Here is a 19,530-nt window from a genome sequence, read left to right on the forward strand (position 1 = left end):
GGCTTTGGGCACTTCATTCCGTTTCGTTAACATAAATCTGAATCATCAAATGATATAATGCTCATAAATTATATCGATAAAGAGTTGTGAAAAGGGTGTGTAACGTCGACTGTAAGAAATTGTCCTGTCGGTTTAATCCGATCCCCGTGGGAAAACTCCGCATTTGACCCTTGGCAACTATTTAGGAATACAAATGCATATAGAAATCCTATCCAACGATTCTGCTGGTGCATACCAGTATATTGAGATCATTGTGGATTAAGTATTATGTAACAGGTTCATGCTCACGTTCCTGTCACGTTCAGAAATTGATTTTAAATATAATGTTTGTCACTCGTTGGAGCATTTCCATGAAAATACAACGTTACAGTATGAAAGGGGTATGAAAAAGGATACTCAACCACCAAAACCAAAACCACAAATGATGATAAAAATTAAATTATAACGTCTCACATTTAAAGGGCGTGGAAAAGTAGCTCGAGCGCTACGTCATCGTCCCTTTCGACCAATGAGCGAGCCGCTGCGAGAGCTGCAGTTGCTGCTTCCGACCGAGTGGCTGGCGTCGACTCTGTGAATTAGAGTGCGTACTACACACCCAGGAGCTAACGCGGTGGATTAAAGCCAAGCAGACCAACACACACAAACGACATGCAGCGAGTATTCAGAAAGGAATAAGCCCGTCGCGTTTGAGCAACGGGGAGCTCAATAATTCTCAACCCAAAAGGCGGTGAGTAGGTTTTGTTAGAGATGCTTCTTCTGTTAACGCTCAGATGATGCTAGCTAGCTAGCTTACCTGATAAGATCGATAACGGTAATCAAACGGCCGTGATGTACCACCGTTAATGACACCCCCCTGATCCTCTGCCTGTTAAAATAGGAAATACCACCGGCGAATAAGACGGCAAAAATGGTGCTAACGCTGCTGCTTTCCACCCGTCCTCAATGTGAAGTTACTGCGCCAAATATTCGGGCTGACCAGCCAACTCGTCCACAAGGCGACATGGTTTTCATTTGCTGGACCAGTAGGGCGAGAGAAGATGCGGCGGCGGTTGTTGGCCTGCTCTCAGTCAAACGTAACGCAAACGTACAGGTTAATTTCCTCATTTTTTAATACATATATATCCCATCTCTTTCCCCTAGAAAGTAGCCCATTTATTAGCATCTTCTCGCCATGTCAGCTAGCCACCAGTCAGCATTCTGTGCCCTTGTGTCTGTAAAGTCATTTCCGGCTTGTTATTGTTGTTGTGACTCGTGACAATAGAGCTGAATGTTGGCAGCTGATCCCATGTGAGGGGTGGGTGGGCACACTGCGTGGGTCGTAATAAACCCAATTTGTCTCCTCCAGACAGATGCACGAGGCGGGTGACTTGATGGAGGTGATTTTACGCAGCTGCGGATAATTCTGGCCCCATGTTTGATTGGACCTGATAACAGGTGGTGTTTCCGTTGCGAATCCGTTAATTCTTTAAAAAAAAATAAAAAATAGACAGAGCCGAGTCATTTTTTGACAAGAGAGTGGAATCAGTATAAATCAGTTGGGGCAGTTGAATATGATATGCATCATAATTTAAGGATACATGGAAGATAACATGGCTTATTTACTATGGTTGAAAAAATAAATCTAATTTTCTGTGTTTAGGTCTGACCTTGTCACTGTGACTTCAGCGCTTCACGTTTTCAAACCAGGGTTATTGCAGGGTAACTGCAACATACAATGTAAGTTTCTATTTTTCAGTCTAACATTATATTGTATGTAACTTTTGAAACCACACAGTTTGTTTTATATGTTAATATTATTTGGCTACTTTATTTGAATCGTTCGTATTTATATGATATCCTGTAACTTTTTTTGTGGTGGCCTTTCTGAGAACTCTACACTTCCTGTTTTGTCCTAGCTGGGATTACTTTGTTTACTGCTTTGAAAATAAATAAATATAAAAAGTAAATCGGTTTATTGTGTGCAGATGTAAAGATTTATTTAAATGTTGTGAGACTTACTTTGGACTCTCCGTCAGCTGTAATGTAATTAAGGCGAGTCTATTAAATAAATGAATGTGCTTTATGTGACTGAGTCGCTCGCTCAGATCTGTTGCTGTTTTGGCACCAGGAGGAACATTAGGTCAGAAAGTCATCATGTTTTTGCTCACAATAATAATTGGAATGTGTGTATTTCATTTTTTAAATATGAAAAGCTGAACAAACTGGTTTTTAATTGCATGCTCGCAATTCTTCAGCTGCATATTTTTAAATTTATTTACCTCATGTTGTGTTTCACACAAGAAAGCACAGAATTAAGGGTGGACCACTGTTGTTACGTTTTTCAGAACAATCATGAGCATCCACGAGTCAGAGGTGCACACCATCTCTCCAGAGCTGCCAGCAATGTTCGACGGCGTGAAGCTGGCGGCGGTTGCCACGGTGCTCTACATCCTCGTCCGCTGCTTGAACCTCAAGAGCCCCACTGCGCCGCCGGACCTCACGTACCAGGACACCGCCCTGAACCGCTTCCTCCTCAAGTCCTGTCCTCAGCTGACCAAAGAGTGAGTTGCGTTCTCGGCTCTCTTTCTCAAGCGTGTTTCCATGGATCTGTGACTGTGAGCGGTGGTAGCAGTCTGTCTGGCGGTGGTCCTATCTGTCATTAGTGTTCCTGAGGTTTTTCTTTTAGTTTTGTTTGTGAGACTTCTGGCTGTATCGTCAGCTCTGTCATGAATTAAACACCAGGCTCTATTTTCGGTATTATCCCAAAGGTAGAATGGGTTGTCACACTAACAAATATAGACTTGTTCACTGCAGGGCACGCACATTTGCATTTATGAAGTGTCCCCGTCAGGCAACTCCGATGCCTACTTTAATTTGAATTATTATATCTAAGGTTCTAAGAAACTGATGCAAACCAGTGGTTGTTGGGTAGAGGCAGACCGGTTTCCTTGTGTGCGCTAAACTGGGTTAACAGCTGGTCTCAGCTGTACTGTGTTGGGATAAACCCTCCGCCGGCCAACAGTCAACTTGATTGTTTTCCCTGAAGGAGCATCGCTGTCCATATCCTGTGGTCTGCTGGTGTCTCACTACTTCCAGCTCTGCGGGGTGGCTCTGTCCAAGCCTTCATCACGAGTGTCCGCTTATGTGACCGATTTTGTTACGCAGCTGTTTGCGTTCCAGCAGTCCGGTGTCGGTGAATCATAAGGACACGTGGATGTTTACACTTGCAACGGGCTTGTTGTCATTTCTTACTGAACCTCCATATTTTGCTCACAGAAACGTTTATGAATAGTTAAACTGAGATAAGTCGGCATTGTTGATGTTGCCCTCTGCGTCACCCGCGTTGTGTCTGTGTTTTTTAGGAGTCACGTTTGCAACCCTGGTGTGTTGTATAACAAAGATCAATTTCACAGTGGAACACATACGAGGGGTGTTGCGAGGTTAACACACTTTAGCTGTGTTTGGGTAAGTGAACACTGCTGGCTAACAGATGTTGATCTGGAACAACTTTCTCTTAAAGAACATCTTGTTGTTTTCAGCTCCAGGAACTTACTTGCCTTCAGTAGTTTAAATTATCAAAGAAAGCCTAATTGTTTAAAATCGGGCAACTTATATTTGTCCTTCATGTAAAAGCTGTGATGATATAATCAGCCAATTGTTATCTAACTCAATTTGATTATGTTTCTGCCTTTAGTTTAATCTGACAATGGTCAAATGGTAACAAAAAAGTCAATAGGTAAATGGGAATTAAAACGAGGGCAATTAGCTCTTTGAAATCTCTTTTTAGAGAAGCAAATTGTTGGGAGCAGCCAATTATCTTAATATTTACTGGTAGTTTTTGGGACTTCCCAGCTTGCTACTTTTAAAGGCACGTGACTTTTGCTTCTGGACTTTGATGTGGACTTGAGATCAAACCACAGTAGTGCACCTGTTTCCTTTTCCGTTGCCTATTCTCTCTAAAGAAAAACATCACTCATCCGCTTCAAAAAGGCAGACTGTGAAATTCAGAACAGAAAGCTCACCTGCTTTTTTTAATCATACAAGAATACAAATTACAAAATAGAAAATCAGTAATATTTGTAAATGATTCATATAAAACAAGCTGCATATCTTGTGAGTAATTTGATTTTTTTTTCTTTTCCAAACTATATTGATGAAGAGGGGAGTAAACAAAAGCAGTTTTGGATTGAAAGTTGTCTGGAAATCAGGAATCAGGAACATTTATTGCCAAAGTATGTTGGACATTTGACAGGGCGGATGGTGCATAACATTGGACTCTGCTAACCTGGCACTCTGCTTATCCTCCTATCCACATTACAACAACAAGGTCATCTTCCTGAATTCATAGATTAAACCTGCAGATGACCTTCCAGAAAACTCTGGTTAAGCCTCAAATTATAGTGCATGCTGAAAGTGATTACTCGATCACCAAATGGAAGTATTACTGCTCTTTGATTGACAGCTTTCTTATGTAATGGTGCATTCCCTAAGTGCCATAATAGGTGTGAGGAACACCAAGAGATTGGGAAACCTGAGGTTGAAGGTCTTGTGTAATTATTGATGTGTAATTATTGATGTAATAGAATCCTGTGTGTGTGTGTGTGTGTGTTGCATCCATGCTGCTTTCCTTACAGTTATGCTGATCTCGTTTCTCTTAACTCACCGCCTACACAAGGCCCAAATTTAAATGTTAGCACACATGCTAAGTATAACTTACACAGCACTTGCATAGCAACAGACTGACGTTAAACATTGACGCCTGTTGGGTTACGGGAAGCAATCTTTTGAAAGCTGCTACAGAAATGTAAAGCAACCAGGATGAGCACATCTGTCCCATAAACCAACAATGCAAATGTATCTGCTCAGAATGAGATTGTGTTGATTCTATTTCTGGACAGTAACCCCATGTTTTTATTTTGTGCAATTACAGAATTAGCTCATGTTTATACCTGAAATTAAATTGCAGTCCCGACTTGTGTGTTTTCCAGGTACATTCCTCCCTTACTGTGGGGTAAGAGCGGTCACCTCCAGACGGCACTCTATGGTAAACTTGGTCGGGTGAGCTCTCCTCACCCAAGTGGTGTCAGGAAGTTCCTACCCATGCAGGACGGGGCCACTGCGACCTTTGACCTCTTTGAGCCACAGGGGGACCATAGAACAGGAGGTGATGCTTTTGAACATCAACAACACTTTTTTCTTTTTCTTTTGGTCATTTCCTTGCTAGTTTGATGTTTCTTAATAGACAGTGGCTATTTGGATCTTGCCAAACAGAGCAATCTCATATATTTTGTAGTTATTTGTGTATTATAAACTCTTGTCCTATTGTAATTGTTTTACTATGAAGACTTTGCCGTTGTTTTGTTTGTGGAGCTGCTATGTTCCTTTTTAAATCTAATAATGTGTTGTCTAGGGGAGTAACATACTTATATTATATATGACGTCTGATTCCATCTTTGTTTCACCAGATGACATCACCATGGTGATATGCCCTGGTATCGGTAACCATAGTGAGAAGCATTACATTCGGACCTTTGTGGATCACGCCCAGAAGGACGGCTACCGCTGTTCTGTGCTGAACCACCTGGGAGCTCTTCCCAACATCGAGCTGACCTCTCCGCGCATGTTTACTTACGGTGAGGCCAAGCAGCTGACTCCAGTTCTCCACTCCCTTTCACCTTAAAATCCCCTTTTCATAGTAGGAGTATCAAGGAAAGATAAACCTGAAAATAAAGGGATCATCTGAGTCTTAAGAAGCTCCGGTCAGATGAGACTTTAATAGTGGTAAATACAGACGTATTAAGAAGCTTCAAAGAAGTTTTTAAAAAACTGACAGCCTTTTGTGGCACCTCAATGTTTATACACACTGATTTTTATTCATGGTATTCAAATATTAAATATGTAAAACAATATATATATCATGGTGAAAGCTTAAAGACTATATCAGGTGGTGAGTGAACATAAAACTCCTGGAGTTCCACATAAAAAGAGATTTAAGGCCTGAGCTTATTTAAGAGGTCTGAAAGAGACCTACATTTACTGCTGAGTTAAAAGCACCTTTGCTTGAAACTGCTGAGCAGCGGAAAAAGCGCTCCTTCCTACAGTGGTGTTATTGATTTGTAACCGTACCGTTTCCCTCACAGGGTGCACATGGGAGTTTGCGGCCATGGTCGGCTACATCAAGCGGATGTATCCGCAGACCCAGCTGATGGTGGTGGGCTTCAGTCTGGGAGGAAACATCGTTTGTAAGTTCCTGGGCGAGAACCGGATGAACCAGGAGCGAGTGCTGTGTTGCGTCAGCGTGTGTCAGGGGTACAGCGCTCTCAGGTGGGTTGTTTTCCCTCTCCTCTCATAATTAAAAGGCTTCGCATCATCAAAGCACCCTTTTTGCAACACACACATTTCTAAATATAAATGAGGCTCAGCACAGTTGTGGTTGCAAAATATAGTCTACAAGTCTATGCTACTCTTGTCAGCTTTTTTAATCATTCAGCCATTTTATCTACTATAAGCTTATGCAGCCTGTCTTTTGCTCAAGCTGTCATTTAGAACATTTCGAATGCGAAGGGCTTCAGCCTTGGATACACATTCGGTGCACATCGGTGGACCACGCAGGACAAACAAATGTTTACTGGGGGTTGTTTTTACACCACTAGTGTGTGTGAGTGTTAGAGCCACACCTGCGTTTTACATGCAGCCAGCCTCTTTTGGCAGGCATGACAGGCTGGGTTTGTTACTTTTGATGACTGCAGTGGGGGATGGTTGTGCGTTGTAGAGCAAAACCTTTTGTATATTTGTTTCCTTTTTTTAATGAATGCGCTGCTTTCAAATCAGTGTGTAAACCGAAGACCTTGTGTCAGTGTTCTTGTGCACAAATAATGTGTGGTTACAAATGCAGACCCTTATCCGTATCCGACCACAACTGGGATTAAAATGTTAAAAGGAAAATAATCGTTCTCTCTACTGGTCGGTTGTTTGTTAAGTATCCTTTCTTGCGGTGTTTGTCTGTCTGTCGATGAGCTGCATGCTAATGTTGGACACCATTGCTTCTCTCCACTAGGCTCTTTGTCCTGTGGATCGCACAGCACATTTGGTGTGTTCTTTGGAATGCAGACAGTCGGCACAAAGCTAACCTCCTGCGTGTTTGTCTCTTATCTCAGGGCACAGGAAACATTCCTACAGTGGGACCAGTTTAGACGTTTCTATAACTTTCTCATGGCTGACAACATGAAGAAAATCATCCTCTCTCACAGGTATCGCACATTTTAGTACCTCCAATAGTTTTTCGTTACTGCAAAGTTATACCCATGTGTTTGTTATTGACGTTAGCAAAACAATGGTCATCTGAATACCACAAATATCACTGTAATGTAGGGTTTCTCAAAATTTCTAAACGTTATCAAAATTCCTAATTGTGACTACCAATACTGTTATATTATTTAAGCAATAAGATACGAGAGGCTGTACTTTATCGTCCAATGAAGTTTCAGTTCAAGGGTGTTAGGTCCGAACTGGAAATATTGGTTGGGTGCCATTGCATCCTTTTTCTTTGTTTTTACTTTTTTATGTCTATTAGTATCACTGCAGAGGGTCTTGCATTTGGGGAAAAATAAAACCAGGTTCAGCCATTGATTTTCATACAGTCCTTTACTGCCTCGCACTCGTGGTTGAGTATTTATTTATTGCAGTAAAGTAGTGATTCCTACAAATGTGTGATGAATAATGTTTGTGATTATTTTGACGGTTACAGGCACAGTCTTTTCGGGGGAAACCCCGTCAAAGCAAAAGAACTAGATCTTGGCCGTCTGTACACAGCGACATCTCTCATGCAGATTGACGACAACATCATGAGGTTTGTGGAGGGCAGATGATTTGAGACAGTTTCAAAGCCGCGGCTCGGTGTTGTTTTCATGTGTTGTTAGATTTGTGGTTCCGAGTCTGTCACTAATGTTCATTCACTTGTCAATGGCAACAATAAGAATTATCTGTGAAGGTATTTCAGGGGGGTTGTTTAATGACACTTCCGGTTTGTTTCAACAGAAAATTCCACGGCCACAGCTCTCTCAAGGAGTACTATGAGAAGGAGAGTTGTGTAAATTATATTCACAACGTAAGAACTTTGCCCGGTCACTCACATTACTATGCTCTATTGACTTTTTTCTTTTTGTTGTTGCATTTGTATAATGTATGAATGTTTCTGTTCCAGGTAAACGTGCCCCTGCTGCTTGTGAACTCTGCAGACGACCCTTTGGTTCATGACTCACTGCTCACAATCCCTCGCACACTCGCAGGTAATTAACTGAGTGCCTCAGCTGCATCATCGCAGTACAAAACTTCTATTTTAAGCATGCTCACCTTAGTACTAAAATCTACACTCTTTTTATTTTGGGGAGCTTGAATTTCTCATTTATTTACTAACATGTAAGAATTATCGTAAAAATAATGACCTTGAAGTAGACTGTTGTTCAGAGGGAACTTTGTCCTCTTTTAATGGCAGAACAATTCAAAATGGGCTTCCACTAATCAAATTTCTAACTAGTGGCTGAATTTTTTTTTTTAATTCAAAAAGACGTTTATGGGTTGGACGTGACAAGTTGTGGCACAGAGGTCAACTCTGAGTAATGTCTAACACACACACACACACACACACACACACACACCCAAACACACCCAGGCACAGTATCCCTCTCACGCTCTGTTTAAAGGGAGTTAGATTCTTCTACAGGTTCCAAACATTAATGGTTCCTCTCCTGGAATAAATTGTGCATGTTATGTGTGTCCGTCATTTACCGACGTGAACAGGCTCTTTCAGTCTCCTCATCCTGTACCACATTTAAACTTGCTACCCCCCATAAACTATTTTTGGAAAGGGGAATTTCTGACCTGTGTCTGTCCGTCCCACCCGCCCGACTGGAAGTACATCGGACTCTAGAGAGAGCAACACGTGCTGAAATAAGGATCGGCTGCCCTTTGCTCTAAAATGTACAGTGACTCAGACATGAGTCTAGCAGGGAGGGACTGAACAGAAATACACTCGCTGTAATTACTGGGGAGTAAATATATATTTGACGATGAGCGTTAACAGGTTTCTCTTAAGGCCGTGATATTTTACTACAAACATTTGCGTTGATTTAAAGTTCTTTAGTCTCCTTATGATCTTCTCTACGGCGTTGATGTGACACGTTGGTCTCAAAGGCTTAAACGTCTTCGTTTTCAACCCGGTCACTCGGCGCTGTCTGAGGCCGCGTCTCCGGCTCGGGGCGAGCACTGAAGAATAGAGCAGACATGTGAAAGCCCCCCCTGGGGTCCTGATCACAAGTCAACCGCGTCAGACTAACCCAGATAAGCGATTCAGGCCGTTCGGTCCGGTTGTCTGAAAAGGTTCATACGCATTCGTTCACGTGAATAAAAAGGTTTGGCCGCAGTGTGACCCACCCCGAGGTTAGGGTTTGTTTACTCTGGAATAAATATGAATTAATTAGACATTGTGGAAAAACGTGTCTCGTTGTCAGGTAATGAGTCCACTAAGTGGACATGCGTATTACACCTGAACATGTGCATGTTGAGCTTCTCGTGGCTGCAGGGATTTGCTCCCATTAGTTCGTGAGACCGACCGGTCCACCACTGTGGAGCACGATGGGGTTGACAGACGCCTAATCCATGTGTGCTGTTGTGTCGTCCCTCAGCAAAGAAGCCCAACGTCATCTTTTCCCTGACGCTACACGGAGGCCACCTGGGCTTCTTCGAGGGCGCCGTGCTCTTCCCCCAGCCCCTCACGTGGATGGACAAGGTGATAGTGGGCTACGCCAACGCCATGTGCCAGTGGGAGAAACAGAAGCCGCCGTGCCAAAGTAACCTCCTGAGTCAGAGCTCCTGCGTGGAGGAAAAAGCGTAAACCTCTGTACCTTTGCACCTCTCACTCCTTCTCCTCCCGCTCACCCTCATCCCCACCCCCCCGACCTACCTGCCTCTGCACTGAGGAAACACCTGAACTGAACCTTAAACCGCTCTCTCTTCTCTGCCTTCTACTCTGGTGCTACTCACCACTCCCCAGCCCCATACATCCCGGTCGAACACGTCTCCCTACGCCTTCTCCTCAGTTCCCCTTTGTAGTCACGGCCCCCTCGCAGTGCGTGTGTGTGTGTGTGGGGGGGGGGGGGGGGGGCGACAAAGCAAAACAACTAACTGCCTTTGTGCTCATTTCCGTTACAAAGACTTTGACTTCAGGACAGGGACATTTCGTTTCTTTTCACGTACACAACAATGATCCTTGGCGGGTTTTGACCAAATACGACGAGATGAAGTCAAGTTGGCATTAAAAAGTAAGGTGAGAGAACCATTTCAGTTTAGTGAAAAATCAACAGCACACAAGAAGCCTGCTGTTACCGTAATCAAGGATCGTGCTGCAGTCGGTGCCCATTTAATGCACCTGTAAGTAGCTCACTGCTTATCACCGCCAAGGCCATGTAGCCTAGTCCGCTGTATTAACACAGCGTCTTTGATGTGTGTGTGTGTGTGTGCGTGTGTGTGTGTGTGTGCGTGTGGGCAGAGAGTTAAAGACTTGTGACGCAGCGTGTTGTCTTTGTTTTTTGGTAGTTGTGATACAATTTCCTGCCGTGGTCTATTGTCCGTACTTTTGGGTGGGCTGCTGTTCCTTTTTTTTTTTTTTTTTTTTTTTTTGTAGAGAATGTACATTAGAAAAGTATTAAGTATAATGGTGGGATTTAACACATTATTTCCAGCTCATTACATCCCCTTGGCACATGCTCATTGCAGACATGCCATGCACATTCCCACCGTCGCATTTCATCACTTTGATTCAGTGCACTTTATCCTGTGTGACACAATCTTGTCTTTCTTTTTCTTTTCTTTTTTTTCATTGTTACTCTTCTCCTCATTAGCCAAAGTGCGTGTAAGGAGATTATTGATGGTTTAGCTCCCCTCGTGACCGAGAGAAAGGACTGTAGGGAGCGAGGACGATAACGAGAAGTTAGATGACTCGTGGTTCCCCGTGTTGTCTTCGAGCCCTCTTACTCTTTCGTCTGCCTTTGATCAGCTGCAGGTCCGGCCGAGGCCACGATATCCTCCTCGTGCTGCGCTCCACCTTGTAAACACACCTCTTTTGGTTCCAACGTGTCGATGCCCTTTTGTATTTTCGCCTTTGAGCAGAAAATGTTCAGCAGTGTGAGTCAGATTTTAACGTCTGCGCTGGGAGGTGTGAGGAGTAAGAGGGCCGACGACGCTAAACCAAATGTTTCTTTAGTAGATTGTTTGTGCTACTGGTAATTCTAAAAGTGATTGTTATATTGTTTGATTAGACGGTGAAAACGACATGTCAGTAGTGACGGACTTTATTTTGAGGGATTTGTTTGTTCCAAAAGACTGCTTTGAAAAGCTTTTCTGCTTTTGTTGTGACGGGGCGGAACGTTTGTTGATATCTATCTGAATCGTGTCTCTATAAAATCATGCAATAATGGGATCTGTGGACTTTACACAACCTGCATCTAATCCAGATTATTTTGCAAACCTTGTTTAAGGGCTTAGGGAGCTTCTTCCCAGGCAAAGTCCAGCCAAGTAATTTGAACACTGTGATGAGACAGATGGACGGTTTGAACAACAAAGGGACAGGCAGTGACTGAAAGCAGCACATCTTGTTAAGCTTTTAAGGCTTTTAATGTTTGAAAGAAGCGGCGATTCATATTCCCCTTTGTGTCAATTACTCACAGCATTTGAAACTTGAAAGGTCCCTTTTGACCTTGGAAATAGTCATTTGGGTTCTACAGTGACAAGATAACCACCAGAAATCCAAGCGGTTGTTCTTTGGCTCGAGGACAATCTCTTAATTTGTTGTTTATTTGTGTTATTAGATGTAATTAATTTAAAGTTAAGCTCCCATTTGGAGAACACTCTGTGTGAATCCTGGGAAGTCTGAGTTATAAAGTGTTTAGTATTGTGGGGAATGATTGGCAGAAATGCAATCTAGTCTTCACATTTCATTTTTTGGTGTTTTTCCCCTGCTTGTAATGAGCCTTCATACCTTCAGCTCACAACGAGAGCGCCACGGCGCCCCCTGCTGTGTTTCTGCTGTAGCCCATAACAGACTAATTCCTTTGGTGTGCAGCCACGGCAACTACACACTGTCCCTTTTCAATGTCACTAATGCTAACTTAACAGAGACAGGGATTAACAGATCAGAATTGAATCCCCCTGAGCGATCCGATACCATGTGCTCACATATGAGACCTGTATACCGCATTTTAATTTACGCTCCGATAGAATGAGAGCAGCGATGGCTGTGACAGTCGCTGAGCAGCCTGACATGATTGAATTAACTAAACCAAAAGTGGTAACACTACGTTTATAAGGACATAGAAGGGAATCTTGCAATGTTAACGAAAGGGAAAATTAAATAATGCAACAGTCTGACTGTCTGCTCCAAAACTTAACAGGTTCTTTCCTTTTTTCCAACTTTCATTCAGATTTAGCCAAATGTTTTTCTGAAATCCTGCTAAACCAAAATTATACTTCACTAGTGACCTATTTGCAGATACCTGATCTACTTCTAAGTGCTTGCATCTTCAAATTGGTCAGAAACACTGTTGCTTGTCTCAGCCGCCATCTTTTTTTTTCTTCTTTTTTTTTTTTTCCTCGTGGCCACCTGTTGTCCGGGAGACCAAACTAACACAGCTAACACCCTGTGATTCATCCGCCGTGAGATTATTCTCCTGTTCACTCTGTCCACAGCTCTCATTTCAACAAAACCAGCTGTGGTTTGGGTTTATTCTGGCTCTTAAAAAGAATCCGATGACTATTAATGACACCAGCACAAACGCAGCTTATGCAGCGAGAGCCACTTGTGTTATTTTTAAGACGTTTGCCTCCCCCAACTTTGCACAAAAATGCAGGTTTGGATGTATTATTTGGATGTATTTCTTTGTATTTTGTAGTCTTTTTATGACTTTTTTTGTTTGTGCAAATGCATCAGAACGAGCGTGTTGAGTAAACATACGGTGGATGTTTACCGTCACCACCTTGGATAAAAACCAAAACCTCTACACTTTATATATTTCATTAGCTTTTTTTTATTTTTAAACAGTGTATATTATAATATTTGAGGGAACAGGTTTGGAAAAATATAGGCAATAACCAACCAGAACAGATTCTCATATCAATTCAAGGTGACCTAATTTAGTGTCAAATTATGTTTGATAAAAACAAAATAATGATCTGAAATGTGCTTTTTACTGTGTTGATTTGAATGTGTTCCCGTGTATTTAACTTGGCTTCAAGCATCTAGTTTTCTTTTTTTATTGTGGGAAGTGGAGAATTCAAATATAACAATCGTTCTTACTTTAAATGTCGATGAATCCAAAAGTTCCGTCTTGGATGGGGATGAACAACACGCGGTGTTGTGTTCTTTTTGTTTTTAATTTGAAAACTTCTCAGCCCGAGTGGATGAGAGCCCACAATAAGTTAACCTACAGTAACCGTTATTCAATTTCAATTTACAAACATTTTGATGCTTAAAGTTTGCTAAAAGGGACGTGACGAGCAGTAGAAGACGAGCAACCAGTCACATGACATGTACTCTGATATTGAACACTGGGTGTTTTTGTGGAAGAAAACCAGTGGTGTGTGTGTGTGTGTGTGTGATCTAATTATGTGAGGAAATATGGTTATTGTGTTCCAAAATAAATTATTTTCTCAAAAGAAAAGTTTGCTTATCTTTTTTATTTTTATAGTATATTTCTTGATATTTTTTTGAATAAGCTGTTATTTGGTTAATGTGACGGTTTGTGGATGAGATTAATTATAATACAGTCGAGCCGCCTTGTGGTGATCATTTCCGTGGTAAAAGTTTTAAAGCCTACTACAAGGTTTATATAGAATATAAGCAAATCAAATCCTAAGTAGCAAAGAATACTCGTTTTATCCATGACATTTTGTTATGACATGAGGTTTGAATACTGTTTAAGCTGCATTTTAGTTGTTTAAATCGGAGCTTCTTTAACTTCTTCACCATTTTTTTTGGGGGGGGGGGGGTCCAGTGGTTCCAAACTTTTTACTTCACTTAATTTCATGTCTTACCAGATCATTTTAAAATGTTAACCAATTATAGTTCTAAAGCTACACAGCAGTATAAAAGGTCATTTGTTTACCCCTCTTACTATCTGATGTGTGTACTTTTGCACTTTACATGAGTATAATTTTAAATGTAGGTCCTTCACTTATAGGTAAAGTGTTTCTGCTGCATGGTACTTTTTCCGCTGGTCCACAGGATTATTCCCATGCTAATTTATGTCCGTCCAATTCAAACCTCCTTTGCGAAACAAATTTAGTTGTTAAGTCAAAAGATCAGGTTCCTTAACGTCTTTTGTTACAAAAAAATGAAATGACAAGACAAACTAGAAGAATAACGATTCGTATATAACTACAGATGAACAAAAAACAATTTAATTGAAAATTTCCCCATCTAGTGCAAATTGCAGAATGGATTTTTGTGGTAATCTTGGAGTCACAACTAATACGAGGCGGAATTACATGATGCTGCAACGAGAGGCTCTCGCTCCTAAAACAAGCTTTTCGCTCTTCATACCTTCCTAAACCCCTGAGACAGAAACACCTGTGTTCTCATTCTACCGAATCAACAGGCAAAAGGCTGCTACGTGTGGTGGGAAATGACATTTTGAGGCAAATAACGCCAAACCAAACTGACACATTATCTGCTTTCACTTTCCCTTTGTAAAGTGACAAGACATATCAGCGCTTTTAATAAACACCCATTAAGAAACCAATTTTTCTCTCTGTAACCTCTAAACACCCTTTTTTCTTTCCCATTTAATCATTTGCCACCCGTGCTTGTAACAACTGCCCAAATAAAAACACAATCTAGATTAGAATTGGACCGGATCTTAAGCATCTACGGTGAGAGACACTAGAACTTGGGTTGGCTCTACTTTCAGAGAGCCGTGTCTTCAGAGCCAAACAGCTGGGTGGCGATGGCCTGACAGTCTGCAACAGACGCCTTTCCATCAAAATCCGCCGGCAGGAAGTCCGTGTCGAATTCTTTGAAGTAGTTGCTCAGCTCGTCCCCGTGGACAAAGACCTGGGGCGAAGTTAGCAAGAGTATTCGGAGGAAAAATCATTTAAAATCATTATTTTAAATTATATTAAAAGGTTGATAGTCCTCCATCCATACCCTCTCCAGCAGCTTGCTCTTCATGAAGGGTTTCACCACGTTGTACGTGGTGGTGAAATACCAGGGCTGGTGGGTAACGTGGACGGCCTTGAAGCGGGCAGGGAAAGAGTCCTGCAGGAAATCACACGAGAGATTTCAGATCCCCCCCCCCGCAGCCTTCAAACAGCAACATGCAACACGTGATCAACGTCAGCAAATTGAACCTGAACTAAACCGTGAGTGGTCTCAATATTTCTTCATAGAGTTACCACAGCGTTAGGTGTTTAGGTAACAAACGGTCTACGTCCCTCTGGACATGCAGAGGCTTTCTCTTGGGTTTTTGACATCCTCTACCACTCTGACCGCCTCCCTGAATAGACTTTTGTGATCTGTGATGCGTTAAAAAGCAAACTTATTCGTGACAAAATAAGTTCCACTCAAGTTCCCTGCAGCACATTCCAAAATCTCCATCTTTTCATTTGAGAGCCTGTTCTCGCCTGCAGCATGTCGACCATCTTCTTCAGCTCGGCGGGCTTTATTCCCGAGGCGTGCTGCATGGTGAAGCCCTTGAAATTCTCGACCAGGACGAAGCCGTTGATCTGGGTCTCTTCGTTCTCCAGCAACTTCTCCAGGATCACGCAGTACGCTCTCAGGATCTGTGACGCACAAAGACTCATTTTTCTTAACAAATTCTTCAGGATATACCTCGCCGCCCTCTTTGAGGCGCCGCTGTGGTACCTCGTCGAATGTGATCTCCTCCAGGTCCCAGTTCTCAATGTTGAAGAGCAGCACCACGCGGCCGTACTTGTCCCTGCTGGGCAAAACCACGGGATACCCGGCCTCGATGGTGCTGCGGACGGCCTCCGGGGTCAGGTTCTCAAACAGCTCGGGGTATTCCTTCCTGAACCGCACGTAACCTAGACAACACACAGCACACGCACACGTGAGTTTCGGTTGGACAAGCTTAACCTTAACGAAAGGTCTTTGATCTAAAATGTAACGCTTTACGTTATCCGGACATCCAAAAATATCCATATTGTCCACCAAAAAGACAAGTCCCCAAATTGTAACTGTGTGTCTGATTGATGTCCCCACAATATGGCTAAAACAAGTTCGCACACACACATCATAACCAAGTGATCAGCTGCATTCTCTTATGGAGCACTAATGGTTCCCAGACCCTTTGTCTACAGTGTGAGAGAACACAATGACCCCACTATGCAATCGACAGTGCTGCTCTGAGCCTCTTCATGCCCATGCTCCAATTAACCCAGAGCACCTCTGTGTGTGTGTGTGTGTGTGTGTGTGTGTGTGTGCATTTTTACTAGCAAGAAGTAATTAACCCCAAAAAACAAAGTTCACGTTCACATCACATTCCCCTCTCACACTAAAAAGTGCTGCTTCTCTATATTCATAAATGTGTGTGCACGTGTTTTATCCTGCGTTTCTTTCTTTGTCTTCAAAACAAAAGTCAAACAGTGTTTATTGGCCTCGACAAAGTAAAATGCGGGTTATATTTGTCCTTGAGAGAATCAAAGCAGTGGTTAAATTTGACATCTACAGGAGTAGTATACTGAAGTTTAGCTGGTTACTTGTCATCTCCTCTCCCAGACACATGAGCACACACGCTGTGAGTTCATGGGTAAAAGTAAAAGTTGTCCCATTTGGACACAAAGGAGGGCTTTGTCTAAATGGGAACTTCAGAAGCATCTCCAAGCCCCCAATTAATGACCGCATGCCGCCCCGTCCCATTGATGGGAGAGATTTTGTGCAAACCAGGAGCACAAAAGAGGTCTCCCCCTCAATCAACGGAGCCACCGAAAAAAATGCGTTCAACCGAGTTTCGCCTCGGTTTTGTCTCTCTCTACCACAGGAACTAAATCCTTTACCCACCACTCACCCTTCATGAGCTCGTGGGCTCTGACGACTTCAAACTTGCGAGCTCTGAGGAAGCGCAGCATCAGAGAGTCCGGTTTTCCCCCGAACTGGTCCAGCACCAGTTTGGCCAGATCGTCCCCCTCCGCCGCTCTCTCCTTCATCGCGGCCCGCAGCTCCTTCAGGGCCGACGCCCGCCTCTCATCCGTCTCGGTCAGCTCATCCTTGGCCTGAGAGGGGGGGGGGGGTGGACGAACACATTGGACAAATCAAATGTTGTGGCTTGAATCTTTTTATTTGAATTCATCTCTAAATGCTGCCCTGCAGCTGTTACTGCCTGCCTCACCTTCTGCACGGTGTGTGCGGGCAGATTTTGGCACGGACCAAACACCGGGCCGTGATCCTTCACCGTCAAGCGCTCCAGCTTGGACCTCATGGCCTGCTCCTCCTCTGACACCACACGGAAAGATCCAGTCTGCATAGAGAAAAGGGAAGCTTTGGAAACAACTCACATCGGGTTTTTTAACTGCCCCGAAAATACTTCGACGGCGGGCTCATTACAACGACTTTTGGGTCGCGAACCCACAACCCAATCAGACTCCAAATTCGATGCACACCAGTGAACGGGGCCGGTTAATCTGCTTCACATGATTACAGAACAGATTTCTAAAGGCCTCGAGAAAAGAAAAGAAAAAAACAGCTTAAAGGTCCATCCAAGAGCCGGCATCCACTGAGGCCCGCCGCACACACACACACACACACACACACAACCACACACACACACTGTGTTAAACTCACAGCAGCCATGGTTGGACGTCTCCCGACAGCTTGGTTGGACCCCGAGGAGGAGGAAGAAGTGGCACAAACGCAAGATGAAGCACGTGAAGCCGTTTGTCATGCGTGAGGCCAAAAGGGAATCAGAAAGGCATTCATCCAGTTTGTGTGCTGCATTACAAAATAATACTGATCTTTTGGATCACTGAATCATTTCTTACTCATCATCAGTGGAGCAGACATCCTTTTACAGAAGCCCCACACAGAGACACAAACACAGCGAATGACCTCATCTGGCCCGGGGTTGCTACTCGGGTTTTAATATTTTTATACTACGGAGCCGAGCACAATAATGATAGATAACTCTGAGATGCAACTTGCACACCTTCAGTACAGCATGACCATGTTTTTGTAAATATGAACGCTTACTTGAGTGACTTGCCTTTAACAGGAATGAAAAAACAATATCTGCCTTCTAAAAATGAGCTTGATGTAGTGTGTCGAAAGCACATTGTGTTACAAATTAAATTCTTCAAACCATCCGAAACTTCAAATGAATTTAAAAACAAATGATTTGGCCGGATAATATTGAGTTAGCGGCATGAAGGCAAATAGTCACAGATGCTCTGTCAGCTGTGTGTGACGGTGTGAGGCTCGTAACGCATCACGTATGAAATATTAATCAACAACTGTCATCTGTTATAACAAGAATTGTTGATTACTTTTTTATCATCTAAAGAAACACAAACGATATGATGCTTATTGTCATTCATCTGTATTTCCTGAGCTACGTTAGGGTTCTTTGATCAGAGGAGAGACGTCTTACCTTCAGGCGCACGGGATGAGAGGAGCGGACCGAGTGGCCGAGGAGGCGGCGAGGGGAGAGGGGATCAAGAGGGGAGGAGTTATTCCAAACGCCACTCAAAGCGGGATTCAAATGACAAAGTGGATTACAATGAGGGGCTAATCTGCACCATGCAACATGCAATGGGATGGGGGGGGAGGAGAGGTGTGCAGGTCTGGATCATCCCTCTGGGGTTGCAGGGGCGTTACAGAGAACGCGTCAAACACTTTCCTTTCAGAAGCACATGCATGGGGAAAATATTTAACACATGACCGCAACTTAAACCAGTCCCAAAAAACGGAAAAGAGAATAAGCAACTAGTAAAAGAGGATTTGGCACATCAAGGATTGGTGTGTTTTGCACCTGTGGACCAATCTGGTCTGGTGGTTATTTTCATCCCACTAAATAAAAACAACAGCGAACACAGACATAAATGAAAGAGAAATAAATCAATAAGAAGACGCATTCATTTCTTTTCTTTTTTAAGGGGATTCTTTATTTTTGTTAAAGTTTACCTCTTCAACTTCACATCAAACCGACTTCACATCAGACCTTTGACCCAGAACACGTGACATGAAAGGTGGACTTTGAGCTCGAGAGTCTCGCGCCCGTTTGAACGTCACATGGGGGAGACGACCTCCCGCCAAGCTCTCGCGCTCTCACCTCCGCGCGCTGCACTAGTTCCTCGAAATCCTCCTCAGAGGGCGCCGCCCGTTTTGACACCCGCATTGTGGATTACTTACTCGGTTCCTCGTAGCAGACAGTAGGCTGTAAATACGGCTCCTAGAAACTGATCCTTTTATATTGTTCAGCAGCACGACCACAAAGAGGAAGATTACACATCCGTGATTGCACCACATTAGACAACTTGCCCATCTTCCAG

General features: G+C 43.1%; 2 protein-coding genes across 6 annotated transcripts; one reads left to right on the forward strand and one right to left on the reverse strand.

Annotated features, from left to right (window-relative positions):
• Positions 1-530: 530 nt before the first annotated feature.
• On the forward strand, positions 531-13,043 carry LOC119228184 (monoacylglycerol lipase ABHD2). Of its 4 annotated transcripts, XM_037487598.2 has the most exons (13): positions 531-727; positions 878-1,090; positions 1,346-1,434; positions 1,640-1,716; positions 2,325-2,540; positions 4,968-5,143; positions 5,445-5,612; positions 6,120-6,303; positions 7,137-7,229; positions 7,727-7,828; positions 8,017-8,086; positions 8,183-8,267; positions 9,663-13,043. In XM_037487598.2, the coding sequence occupies exons 5-13, from the start codon at positions 2,332-2,334 to the stop codon at positions 9,869-9,871; spliced, it is 1,296 nt and encodes a 431-aa protein (XP_037343495.1). In that variant the 5' UTR covers positions 531-727; positions 878-1,090; positions 1,346-1,434; positions 1,640-1,716; positions 2,325-2,331; the 3' UTR covers positions 9,872-13,043. The 4 variants fall into 4 exon arrangements, with proteins under 4 accessions (XP_037343495.1, XP_037343486.1, XP_037343504.1 ...); XM_037487589.2 differs by lacking the exon at positions 878-1,090; XM_037487607.2 differs by lacking the exon at positions 878-1,090 and having other exon boundaries at positions 1,350-1,434.
• A 1,337-nt stretch (positions 13,044-14,380) lies between these two features.
• LOC119224532 (retinaldehyde-binding protein 1-like) lies at positions 14,381-18,697 on the reverse strand. Of its 2 annotated transcripts, XM_037481567.2 has the most exons (8): positions 18,630-18,697; positions 17,828-17,856; positions 17,376-17,504; positions 17,055-17,259; positions 15,893-16,071; positions 15,652-15,810; positions 15,176-15,286; positions 14,381-15,082 (listed from the first exon to the last, which is right to left on the reverse strand). In XM_037481567.2, exons 2-8 carry the CDS (start codon positions 17,834-17,836, stop codon positions 14,936-14,938), a joined length of 939 nt encoding a protein of 312 aa, XP_037337464.2. In that variant the 5' UTR covers positions 17,837-17,856; positions 18,630-18,697; the 3' UTR covers positions 14,381-14,935. The 2 variants fall into 2 exon arrangements, with proteins under 2 accessions (XP_037337464.2, XP_062418023.1); XM_062562039.1 differs by lacking the exon at positions 18,630-18,697 and having other exon boundaries at positions 17,828-18,614.
• Positions 18,698-19,530: the final 833 nt, after the last annotated feature.

Source organism: Pungitius pungitius, chromosome 4 (assembly GCF_949316345.1).
Source record: "Pungitius pungitius chromosome 4, fPunPun2.1, whole genome shotgun sequence".
Classification (NCBI taxonomy): domain Eukaryota; kingdom Metazoa; phylum Chordata; class Actinopteri; order Perciformes; family Gasterosteidae; genus Pungitius; species Pungitius pungitius.